The sequence below is a fragment of the Rissa tridactyla genome, chromosome 12 (genome assembly GCF_028500815.1).
Source record: "Rissa tridactyla isolate bRisTri1 chromosome 12, bRisTri1.patW.cur.20221130, whole genome shotgun sequence".
In the NCBI taxonomy this organism is placed as follows: Eukaryota; Metazoa; Chordata; class Aves; order Charadriiformes; family Laridae; genus Rissa; species Rissa tridactyla.
Window position 1 is genome coordinate 14,741,644 of NC_071477.1, and position 12,976 is coordinate 14,754,619.

General features: G+C 49.4%; 1 protein-coding gene across 4 annotated transcripts in view; it reads left to right on the top strand.

Moving 5' to 3' along the window:
- TOX2 (TOX high mobility group box family member 2) overlaps positions 1–12,976 on the top strand; it is a 154,928-nt gene that overhangs the window by 117,982 nt on the left and 23,970 nt on the right. For 3 of the 4 annotated variants that reach the window (XM_054218434.1, XM_054218435.1, XM_054218437.1), the window contains exon 4: positions 10,085–10,324. The exons of the other annotated variant lie outside the window; for it this stretch is intronic. In XM_054218434.1, coding sequence (XP_054074409.1) covers positions 10,085–10,324 — 240 coding nt within the window. The remainder of the gene's footprint in view (positions 1–10,084; positions 10,325–12,976) is intronic. 4 annotated transcript variants of the gene reach the window in all.

A 12,976-nucleotide genomic window follows, 5' to 3' on the forward strand; every position in this document is an offset into this window, starting at 1 on the left:
TCTCACTGTCTTTCCTCCTCCTGCCAACACACAAGAAGGGGATGTGACAATTTTATTGAGTTTTTATGGAGTTTTATACCCGCCATGGGTTGGCAGAGGGCTCAGGGTCTGGTGCTGTTTAATTACCTCCCACCGTCCTTCACAGGGGAATTCTGGCCCCCCCAGCTTTTGGGACGTGATGGTGTTATGCCTGGCTGAGCGGCAATTGCCTGCCTTTACAAATGGTTTTTACAAAATCGCTAAATAATGTATTCAGAAAACATGCTGGAAATTAATGGAATAGATTATTTGCAAACATGTTCACTGAATTATCAGGCTTGTTCTTTATCCGTAAAATAATGTACTTTAAAAAAGAAAAAAAAAAAAAAAAAAAAAGAAGTTCATTGAATACGTTATTTACAGAGTGTTCTCCAGCTGAGAGCTGCAGGAGCACCGACGGAGCGCACATGCGACCTGGCTGCTGCCCGGTGGCTGGGGACAATCGCTCCTCCTCCAGACAAATGCACAGTCCAGGACTTTCCTTGCATTTTGCTGGACCATTTTGCTCATCCCTAACCTCAGGAGAGTAAGTTTGGAGAGGGGCATGTGCCTGTTCCCCTGCTCCCCATGGGAGTAGTCACAACAGTTGCTTTGCTTCATGCATTGCCTTCTTCTAAGACTCAGTGCTGCTCCTGGTGAACAGTCAAAATAGCTGTAAAAGAGTCAGTGGAGCGGAATTAAGCCATTTTGTGTAGAGTTGTCCCATCGTGGTGCCTGCTCTGGCAAGCAGTGAGGGATCTTATGGGGATGGAGGGTTTAGATGTCCCGCCTGGCCAGTCCCCATAGCAGCACATCACCCGGCAGTGAAGGGAGTGGGACAGGTGGGAACCCACCTCGGAGGAGCCGTGTCTTACAGGAGGGGAGAACTCTGAGCTCCTCGTGCCCAGGAGTGGTCCTGCCACGGTCTTGGTTGCTTCTGCAGTTCTCCTGCAGTATCCATCCCGTTGAGCTATTCCCAAGCACCTCCAATGCAAGCAGCAGGATTTATCCCGAAGGGGCATTGTGTGACACTGGTGTACAGGGACAGTGTCACCTGTCCATTGGTGATGAGGCAGCTCAGGAGCATGAAGGAAGCCCAGGTCAGCCCTGGAGTCTCCAAAGTGCAGGTGAGGTGCGGCTGCAGAGCTGCGGGAGGTCAACTATAGGAAACGTCCCATGTGCAGTCCAGGGCCCCATCTCAACTGTGTTGTTTCTCCATCATCACACGGCTGGTGGGATTCTGGACTCAGGACGAGCCAGGACCTTACAATACTTTGGTCTTCTCCTTAAGAAGCAACATCCTGGCTAGGGGTGCAGGTCTGCAGCCGTGCTGAGATGGAGGACAGGTCTGCAGGTCCAGCTGGCCTGGGTTTGTCTTTTGATATCTCGAGCTGCTTTAACACCATGACCTTTTGCAGTCTGTATAACTCCACTAGCCCAAGAGAGAGGGAAGCACACATTGAAGCAGGACTCCTGCCTGGTTGGCACTCCCTGGGGGTGGGAGTTACCGGACTTGGGACCCTCATGGATACCTTTGCTGGACAAGTCCACAATAATCATAGAATCATAGAATGGTTCGGGTTGTCAGGGATCTTTAAAGGCCATCTAGTCCAACCCCCCTGCAATGAGCAGGGACGTCTCCAACTAGATCAGGTGGCTCAGAGCCCCGTCCAACCTGACCTTGAATGTTTCCAGAGATGGGGCATCTCCCACCTCTCTGGGCAACCTGGGCCAGTTCCTCTTATTGGCAGGTGACCATGGTGGGGGGTTGTATCATAGGAAAATAACAAAATTCCGTCCATGCCGTACCGACTTGGTTTGTTCTCTTTGGCCGTGCCCTTCCAGCACCAGGAGCGATGAGAATATTAACGAGAAATATTTCCCGTTTGCCAAGCACAGTCTCCATCCTGGTTTGCACCGCCGTGCTCACCCCGAAGTTACAGTGCTTTATCTTCCTGATGAAATATTAATTGTGTTTGGAGGATTCTTTCCCCCGTAATAGCAGGATATTGTAACACAAGATCGCAGCCTGTCAAAGGGCTGGATTCAGCTTGTCTGGCAGGTGCTTTCCAAAACCAGCCCCCGGTTCTGCCTCCCCCTGCCCGCCAGGCGCCCCGGGGGCTGCAAGCTGCAGGGAACTTCTCTTTGCGGGGGGAAAACACGCAGAGGTGGTTGAGGATGGAAAAGAAAAGGAGCGATTTATGTAGTAACAGATCCAAAAAAGAAACTCCACGGGTGAGGAAACAGAGATCAACACAACTGAACTGGGAGAAGCCCTGGGAGCCTTGTCCGGGGTCAGCTGCATGGCTTTTACGGTGAAGCTTCATGTTCGAAAACCTTGCATTTAAAACTGACAATATTAATTAGAAAGGTCGGGATTTCGAATGACGTAGGATTTAAAGCAGACCGTAAAACTTCCTTTTCTCATATATGTTGGCTCAAATCCTCTTTAAGTCATCAGGCTGAGCTAGCTCGTCTACGCGTGGCCTGAAATAACCAACTGAGGAGCTCTCGGTGCTGCTAATGCTGGTATTTAGTAATTCTTGGAATATTGGGGAAGCTCTGGAGGACTAGAAAAGAGCTAATGTGCAAATATTTAAAAAGGGAAACAGAACAACCCAGGTAATTACAGACCTGTCAGTCTGTCATCAATCCTCGGCAAAATAATGGAGTGGCAGATCCAGGCCTCAATTAATAAAGAATTAAGGGAAGGTAATATAATTAATGCCAATCAACATGGGCTGATGGAAAACAAATCTTGTCAAACTAACTTGATATCTTTTTTGATGAGATTACAGGTTTGGGTGCTAAAGGTAACAGTGTTAACATAATATACTTAGACATCTGCGAGACATTTGACTTGGAAGCACAAAGTATAATGAGAAAGTTGAACAATACAAAATCAACGTTATACAGGTTTGGTGGATCAGCTTGTCACTCTGTCTTCCCAGAGTTTGTCATATTTTTGCCAAAGAAAGCATTAAATAACTGCCAGTGAAGTTTGTAGATGACGCAGCGAGTAGGGAAGCAGCGGAAGAGAGGGATGCAGGGCTTTTGGGCATGGTCTGCTGAACTGATCACCAATAATGAATATGTGTTTGGAGAACCAATATTGTCCCACCAGCAGGAGCAAAATAACTCTTTCAAGATGGGGACTCTTCTCCTTAGAGATGGCGGCTCTGGAAAAGGGGTGTGAGATGTGGGGAACAGCTGTGCTTCGGGTGGGTGCTGGCTGATGGAGAAGTCCAAAAAGCCCCCAGAGCAGTGAGCAGGGTGGGAAGCTTGGAGAGAGGGCAGAGCACTGCTCTGCGTCTTTGGCCAAAATGGGAGTGGTGTGATTATCCTCTGTAAGGGCTTTGGTGATGCATCCTGGGGTGCATCAAGAAGAGCGTGGCCAGCAGGTCGAGGGAGGTCATCCTCCCCCTCTGCTCTGCCCTGGTGAGGCCGCACCTGGAGTGCTGTGTCCAGTTCTGGGCTCCCCGGTTCAAGAAGGACAGGGAACTGCTGGAGAGGGGACAGCAAAGGTCTACCAAGATGCTGAGGGGACTGGAATGTCTCTCTTATGAAGAAAGGCTGAGGCACTTAGGTTCTTTTTGGTCTGGAGAAGAGAAGCTTGAGGGGGGATCTTCTCAATGCTTAAAGAGTGGGTGTCAGGTGGATGGGGACAGTCTTTTTTCAGTGGGGCCCAGGGACAAGACAAGACGTAATGGGCACAAACTTGAATATAGGACATTCCATCCAAACATGAGGAGGGACTTCTTTCCTTTGAGGGTGGCAGAGCCCTGGCACAGGCTGCCCAGAGAGGTGGTGGAGTCTCCGTCTCTGGAGACATTCCAAACCCGCCTGGAGGCGTTCCTGTGCCACCTGCTCTGGGTGACCCTGCTCTGGCAGGGGGTTGGACGGGATGATCTCCAGAGGGCCCTTCCAACCCCTGCCAGTCTGGGATTCTGTGACTCTCTTTGCTGCCTGGCTCTGAATTCAGAGATGCTCCTTCAGATCATGTTTGCAAACTTTGAGTCTGTAAAACCTGTTTTTCACTGTTTGATAAAAAAAACCCTGCAAATGCAATATAGTTCCAAAAAATTTCCATGTGCCCAAACCCGCGATGCTGGCACCACTGGTTCCCATGAGCTCCAGTGCTGCTGCCAGCAAAGTCACCCCGTGGCATCCTGGTGGGGTCACAGGTCCCCAGGAGCTGGCAGGGGGGTGCTTGGTCCCTCTGAGGACCAGGAGCATCCAGGCGGGAGGCTTGTCCCAAGTGGGTGACAACCATGGCTGGGAATCCCACTGCATAAAGCCTCTGCCGTATGACGAATGGCCCCCGCCCCTCCAAAAATAAATTGCTTCCTTTTTAAATCCTTTCTTACTGTTCCCCTCGTATTCGTAATAGGATGATCGGTGGAACCAAAGATGTGGCTGTTACTTTAAAGGATAAATTAGTTTGACTCTTAACTCAATAATTAAAACTGTTATGGCTATGAGCCTGCAGGGATAATGTACTATTATTATAGTCATTTGTTTCAATTAAATGCTTACTGATTTTACAATAGCAGCTGGGCACCTGTGTGAGATAGCTATTACTCTGAACAAGACATCTCAAATTCCAGCAGAAATTTGTCACTGCGCTAAAGCATTTTACATAGACCATGAAAGTTTATTAGGAGCAGTTACAAATCGGGAAGAGGAGGGGTGGTAATTGGGGATATATTTTCTTATCAGCTTCTCTCTCTCCTGCTCTCTCTCTTTTTTAAGTAAATCATCTTTAAGCATTTCAGCTATGGTGATGGGTTTACATTTAAACTTCAATACAGAAAAAGCCTGCTGGGAAAACTTTGCTTCAAAGCTGTTCAGCAGATAATTTCTCTCCCTGGTTGATTGTGATTGTAATGGCTTCTGCTCGGGAACAGACCTAAGGAGAGGTAGGCTGTGCCGCCAGTGGGCCTTGTAGCCGCCCCTGGAATAGCTACTTCCCTTGCCCAGGGAGGAAGACCCTGGCCGGGGAAGGCTCCAGCAGGTCTGCTCATCCCACCCGTGTGAATCCACCCCAGGAAAGTTGGCAGTCATAGGGTCATGAAATGGTTTGGGTTGGAAGGGACCATTGAAGCAGGACTCCTGCCTGGGTGGCACTCCCTGGGAGTGGGAGTGACTGGATTTGGGACCCTCATGGATACCTTTGCTGGACAAGTCCACAATAACCATAGAATCATAGAATGGTTTGGGTTGGCAGGGACCTTTAAAGGCCATCTAGTCCAACCCCCCTGCAATGAGCAGGGACATCTCCAACTAGATTAGGTGGCTCAGAGCCCTGTCCAACCTGACCTGGAATGTTTCCAAGGATGGGGCATCCACCGCCTCTCTGGGCAACCTGGGCCAGTGTCTCACCAAGATAATGTTTCAAAACGTGTCAAGTGGAGCTTCAAGTTAACTGCCCCCCAAAATTCATATGTAAAAGGCAGCTGTTTCCAGCAATAAGGGCTACGACACTAGCCAGCAGACCTGGGGCTCTGGTCCCAGCCTCAGGCAGGGGTGGTTGCTGTTGTTGAACGTCCTCTCCTCCAAATTCCTAATTCCCAACTGAAGCCTTGAGGCAGGTCCCACCCCCGTAACCACCTTCTACCTTTGCTTTGCATAGGATTTTTCTCCTCCTCTTCCCGCTTTCCTTGGTCTCAGCCACACTTTGAAGGCATCACCATGTTTTGGTGGCAGAAGCACAAATTCAGAGGTTCTGTGTTATTCCCCCACAGCGTGTTTTGCCCTTGCTGTATCCATGGCTGGGCTGCGATCCCGCGTGGGATCTGTGCCGAAGAGCGCGCAGATGTTACCCAGCAGGAAAGGAAGAAATTTGGCTGGAGCTTGCCGTAATGGCGTTGGCTGACCCCCGCTGCACCACAGCCCCCCGAGATAAAGCGGGATGTGTAAGAGATGATGGCAAAGACCAGCGATAGCAGTCAGATGGCACAGCTCCAGCCCAGGGGCATCGCCCCTCTAAAGGTCCCTTCCAACCCAAACCATCCTCTGATTCCCTGATCTTTGCTTCCAGAGCACCCAGGTCCCCAGCCAGGCTCTTCCTCACGGCATTTTGTCACTGGCACTGGATTACCCTTCTCCCCAGAAACAAGGAGCGCGGACCATATGCTGTTTGTCAGCCTATTTTTCTCCCCTTCTTAGGATTAGCTGGAGCGTTTATAGGCTTGATATGCATATTCATCAAAAAAATTGAAATATTATGGAAGAAAAGAAGCTGTCTTGGAGTTAGCACAGCCTTTGGGAATCTGCTAAGTAAGATGCACTTAATTACTTGAGCTGTGACTACATCACATTTCACTCATGTTTCCTCTGAGATGCAAAACATCTTTTCAGCAGAGGCTGCAAATGCGTCCTGAGCCCTTTGTAGCAATCGGGATGGAGACAGGATCGGACCTGGCTCTTGGAGCCGCCCCTCCTAGTGATGGAGATAATCACGTTTGCAGGGCGGTTATTTAATTACGCGTGCGCTTCTGTTGGGCTCCGTGGAGATGCCGAATGCTTGGCAGAGGGGAAAGGCAGGGGTACAGCCCCAGCGAGCCCGCGGCAGGGGTCGCATTCCATGGGAATGGTGTGCCGTGGGAGAAGAGGTTGTTTGCTTTTGCAGGGGGAAAACGTCACATTCGTTACCTTCTCTCGCTTTGGTTTGCCATCGTTGGGATTTCATTCATCATTTACTTTGCCTAATTAGGCGGTTCGCTGCAGGGGAGCATCTCTGAATCCTGCTCCTGGGTTTCTCTTTCCTTGGGACTTTCTTGGGGGGGTTAGTCGCTACTTTGGGTGCACAACTAAAATAGCTCTGTGTTGGCAGGGTCTCACAGCAGAAAGCAGGACTGACCCTTTCCCCAGCTGGAGCAAAGGCCATTGTTGCCCCAAGGCCCACAGAAGAAGCGCTGGGGCTGCACACCAGCCGCTCGCCTTCATTTTCACCCCAAACATTTTATATTTGGAGACGACAAATGGCTTTTCCACCACTCGTCCTCTCCGGTCCTGAGGACATCGGGAGCTGTGGGCAGGGGCTGTGGGGAGGTGGCAACCTGGCACGTTCTTCCAAAACTGCATTTTTATTTTTTTTTTTTTAAAAAAAAGGGAAATGGTGAGAAATTTAGTGAGTGGCAAAGGATGGGGCCAGATCCTGTTCCTCCAGGTATCAGCCAGCAGGGTTGCACGTGGGGACCACAGTCTAATGTGTCCTTCTGCAAAACCTCCTGGCCAGGGTGGGAAGAGATGGAGACATGGAAGAGGGAGGGCGGGAGTCAGAACCAGCAATATTCAGCAAAGGTTTTAAGTAAAACCACCGATTTTTAATGATGTAAAGAAATAGGCAGCTGCTTGGGAAGAGGCTTCTGGGCTAAGATGTCCTTGGGGGGAGGATGTCCCAGGAAAATTGTTGTGTCTCTGCTTGTTACGAGAGGGCTGTGGTTGGGTTGCTGTCAGCAGGAGGCTCCTGCATGGATTCTCGGAGCCAGGGCTCAGGTTTCTGGTTTTTCCTACAAATTTTCATAAGCATTTGCAGCACGTGTCCCATATCCATAATTGCACTTCTGGACTTGTTCTGCTCTGATGCATAAATAACATGCACTGTAAAGAAAAAGTGTATGATTACATATTTAATGGATAAACGGAGCTGTTGTGGTCTATTGGCCACATAATAAAAGTTTCAAAAAAAATTGTCTTAATACAGTATTTACCCAAGAGACTGCCATGGCTGCAAACGTGAATGAGCTATTTTAAATTTTAAAACTTTTTAAGCCACATTTCATAGCCTTCCCCGTTTCTAAAACACCCGTCTTCTAAACTTTTTCTTCATTTAAATTTAAAATAAGGACAATAAATTATTCTTTTCCTTAGCAGCTGGCAGATCTTCTCCAACATGAAAGGTCTGGATTAAGCTGACAAAATCCCAGACAAATGTACCTTTTCCACTGGAATTTGGGAATTTTACCCCTCGCACAGCAGACAGGTGCTGAGCTGTCTCCCCACTTTGCAGGCTCCCCATTGCTGCCTGTCTCACCCCTGCCCATTCCCAAGATGTTTACAAATTTAATTGTAAATGGAAAAATTGCCTCTCCGCTGCCTCCTGCGCTTTCCAAGCCCGTTGTCCGTCCCCACCTTGCTTGGCTGCGGCGTGCGCATCCTCGATGTCTTTTTGGCCAGGATTTCCCACGCAGAAGCCAAACCACTGCAATAAGGCAGGGATTTGGGGCACATAAAACTTGTCCATAGTTCAGGCAGCAGGGAGTTTTCTCAGCTCCGCGATGGAGCAAAGCTGGTGGTTCCTTGCAACCACCATTCAGCCTGGTCTCTAAGTCAGCCTCGGTCGGACTCCTCGTGCTGTTGAAATCATAGAATCATGGAATGGTTTGGGTTGGAAGGGACCTCAAAGACCATTTCGCTCCAACCCCTCTGCCCTGGGCATGGACACCTCCCACCAGGCCAGGTTGCTCCAAGCCCTGTCCAACCTGGCCTTGAACCCCTCCAGGGATGGGGCAGCCACAGCTTCTCTGGGCAACCTGGGCCAGGGGCTCACCACCCTCACAGCAAAGAATTTCTTCCTGATATCTCCTCTAAATCTCCCCTCTTCCAGTTTAAACCCATTCCCCCTCATCCTATGGCTCCCCTCCCTGATCAAGTGTCCCTCCCCATCTTTCCTGTAGGCCCCCTTTAGGTACTGGAAGGTTTTCTTCCTGTGAGTTAAATTCCCACACTTTGTAATTAAAACAGAAAAAGGGCAGATCTAGGAAAATCTGTTCCCCTGACACACACTCCTCTACTGATGGAGAATCCGAAAGAGAGCAGAACGTGCTGTCGGGTGTTGCATAAAGCTCTTGATTCCTGACCTGCAGGAGTAAATCTGGTTTTGCATTTGGATTTATTTCTTCTGAAGCCTACCGAGCCCTTGCAGGTCTTCCCGGGGTTGCTTTCTGTATGTGCTGCTAATGGAGTTGGCAAGCCTCCCCTGGTAATGAGAGACTGCACCTCAGCGGGCTTATCGGAAATGAAGATTGTTAATAAATAAAGCCTGGGTCTTTAAACTCATGTTAACATTAATCAGATTAATATAAAAGGGAAAAAGTCTGGAGAACGATCCAGGCAGGGCTTGCTCTCCCTCCCGCTGGCTTCCTCCGTGGCTGGATGAGGCTGAGCCCTGCCGCTGGGGACTGGCCGGGCAGGGATGGATCCTGGGGTGAAAAAGGGGTTTTCAGGGAAAATGGTACAAACTGGAACTGAGGTCTTGGCTCAGCAGACAGCAGGGCAGCCCCAAAGCCCTCCATGCACCTACAACATGGCCAGGTTTGTCCCCCCCTCATTTTATCTCATCTTCCCTCCGAGGACAGGACAGGGGGTTGTTGCTGCCCCCGCCTGACCCAACCACTTGAACTTTGGTTTATGCCACGACATAGGGGGATATACGCTCCGTAAGATATTTTTATTTTGCCTAATATAGCATTCAACATTTCTTGTTACCCATATATATATATATATATGTTCCATTTCTCTTTCGAATCTCTCAAGGCTGTCGGGCTCAGCAGCCTCCGGAGGCAGCGCATGTGCCAATGGCCTGTGCCGTGCCCGTGCGTCCCTGCAGCCATGTGTCTTTAGTCGCCTTTCAGTCCCATCAGATGTCTCCTCACTCTCGTGTTATGAGAACAGATAAGTAAGTGTTAGGAAACTTTTTTAGGGGGGGGACAACTGTATCAGGTAGTCACCCCTCTCGTCTCTTACGTGTGCGCACACACACATCGCTTCTGGTCCCTGAGGCAGGCAGGGGCACGTCCTGGACACACGGGCAGATGCACAAAGACAAATTAGCACCTCTCCGTAGTCCCCGTGGGCAGGGAGATGGCAGGAGCAGAGCCCCCGGGCGCGTGGTGCTCATTTCTTGCTCTCGGCATGTTTGGAAGGGGGCACGAGGAAGACTTCACCAGCTGCGTAGAATAATTTTAAATCAGTCGATAAGAATTCACCGTAAAGTGATTTGACAGTATGATAAATATATAAGTACCTTTTTTAATTACAAAGTGATATTCTCCTAACTCAGATCCAGGAGATGGTCCACTCAGATGCCACGTCCTATGAGTCCAACCGTCAAGTGCCCCTGATCAATCGCCCCGGGATGTTAGCCGGCCCCATGAGCGCTCTCAGCCAGTCTCAGCTGATTTCGCAGATGGGGATGCGGAGCGGTGTTACCCACGGTTCCCCCTCGCCCCCGGGAAGTAAGTCTGCTACACCATCTCCCTCCAGTTCTACTCAGGAAGAGGAGACAGAGTCACATTATAAGGTACGTGCAGTCACTCCTGTTTTAACAGACAGCGAGAAAACAGCAGATGATGCTTTTCAGTGAGGGATAAATTGTGCTAAATAAGAGCACAGATTTTTGGTCTTTTTTTTTTTTTTTTTTAATATATATACAGTGGGAGACTTTCCCAAGGATGGGGAGATCGTTTCCAGCCTAGGGTGAGGTCCAGCATGGAAGGCTAGCGCACATGCTTGGGTTGTGCATGCAAAAGGTTTGGCAATGAGACTTGGGCTTTTCTCTCCATGGTTTACGAGGTCTATGAGGGATTTGGGTCTTTTCAGTCTGGAAAAAAGACGGCTGAGGGGGGATCTTTTATCAATGCTTATAAATACTGAAAGGGGGGTGTCAGGAGGATGGGGCCAGGCTCTTCTCAGTGGTGCCTGGGGACAGGACAAGAGGTAACAGGCACAAACTTGAGCATAGGAAGTTCCACCTAAACATAAGGAAAAACTTCTTTCCTTTGAGGGTGGCAGAGCCCTGGCACAGGCTGCCCAGAGAGGTGGTGGAGTCTCCGTCTCTGGAGACATTCAAAACCCTCCTGGTCGCGTTCCTGTGCCACCTGCTCTGGGTGACCCTGCTCTGGCAGGGGGTTGGACGGGATGATCTCCAGAGGGCCCTTCCAACCCCTGCCAGTCTGAGATTCTGTGATCAAGCTGTGAAGTTTCCTCCTCTGAGGGTTTTGATGAGCAAAGCAGGCTCAGGGCTAAGGTTCTGCAAATGCTTGGGTGCAAAATCAGATTTCTGGTGGCAGGTATACAGGAGACTAAAACAGGGAAGGACAATAACGCAGGGTGGGATTTAACTGAGCTCGCCAGACATGGCTTGCTATGGAAAGAAAAATCGGAAATCAAAAGAGAAAGAGTGTTCTGCCTTTTAGTTGGCCCGGGCAGTGTGTTAGGTAGTCAGCAATGTCTTTGTGGCACAGAGTCTGCCCCTACAGCCAGAACAACTGGCGAGCACGGCATCCAGAAACCTAAGGATTTCCTAGGGTTTTGGGAACATCTGGGTTGTTGCCTATCTTTCTCAAAACGCACTGACAAAGCCAACAAGACATGCTGCGTTCTGCGCGTCTCCCGGCTGTTATTTACCGAGGACAAATTGCAGCAATTGCAGGGTCGCCGCCTCAACAGCCGGTGGGTCTCCATGCCTGCAGGTCAAACACTGGGCTCCCTGAGGACTTTAATCAAAGTCTTTTGTGGAAAACCTTCTCCTGGAAGGTGCTGATCCGAGGTTGACAGCAGAAGCACTGGTTTTGCAACTTCGTCCCCTAAAAATAGATGGCTGTGACAGGATTTGAATGTAGAGACCAGAAAAGTAGGAAACCACTAGGACTGAGCAAAAGCCTTTCCCTTTCCATGGAAATCTTAAAGGTCTTTTCCAACCTAAATGATTCCATGATTCTGTGAAATCTAGACAAATGTATTCCCATCAGTCCTGTAATTTTTCATCCTTTGGCAGTTTTCACTTCAGATCAGGACATTCCAAAGCAGAGTGCGCATGTGGGTGCGAAAACTGAGCTTCAGTGGAATAGAACTTTAAAAAGAAGGGATACACCTGATTGAAAATAGATGGCGTTTCTCAAACTTTGCTATTCCACATTTGGGGGACACTGTGGGATGGGTTGTGCTGCTGGACCCCACGGTCTGCCACCTCCCGAGCCCACGTCACACAGCTGAGGCAATTAATTCCAGCAAGAGCTAAAATCTTTCACGTTAGTGGAAAATGAGTTTCAGCTTAGTTACACGCCAGATTCTCTTACTCTGCCTCTTTCAGCATCACCCAGCTTTCCTCCCAGCCAGTCGGGGCCACAGGAGTCACTGGGGAGGACGTGGCTTTAGGGTTGGATCTTCTGTTCTCATCGAGCCAGTGATGCCTGTGGGGGTAGGAAGGATTTGGAGATGTCCAAACTATGACAACTGGCAGAGATTTGAATTTTTCCTATCCCTAAAGGCATGCCCCCTTGTTTTTCTGCCCCGTAAACTACCCAGCAAGACAGGTGGAACAGGAATGGTGTATTTGATGGAGGAAGGAGATCATAAGTGTAAAGAAAGCAGCAGAACCGCGCTGTGGCCTGCAGGTTTCTGTTTGTTTTCTCTATCTGCCCAGCTGCTGTATTCACCCATCAGTCATTTTTCCTATGGCCATTAAGGGCCTTTCTGCAACAAATCAAAGCAATGTCTAACAAGCAGAAATTAATCTTGTAACTGAGAAGGTCACACGTTAAAGAAATGGGTCTGACACCAGTGGGTGGTTCAGGTCCAGTAGGTCCTTAGATCCAGGGAGCTTGTGATTTGAGGATGTCTCCCAGCCTCACTGATGCATTTATTGCTTTGGGGGGGATGTACACGTGCATGGGAGGGAGAGGTAGTTGTAGCCCAGATTCCAGTTGGATTAGCGATCTCTCTCCATGGTTATTAAAATCATGGCGTCCATGAAGTTCCTGCTCTTCATGGGTTCAACATCTAAGAAGGCACCAAGCTACCAGTTTATAGGTTCTCATCTGTCACCGGTGAATTGCCCCAGTCCACATCTGGTGTTGAACATACCTTCTGGTTAAACGTACCTGGTGGCCATATGCTTCATCCCGCCACATGGCCTTCACCCATGTCTCAGCCCTTGGGGGATATGGTTGCT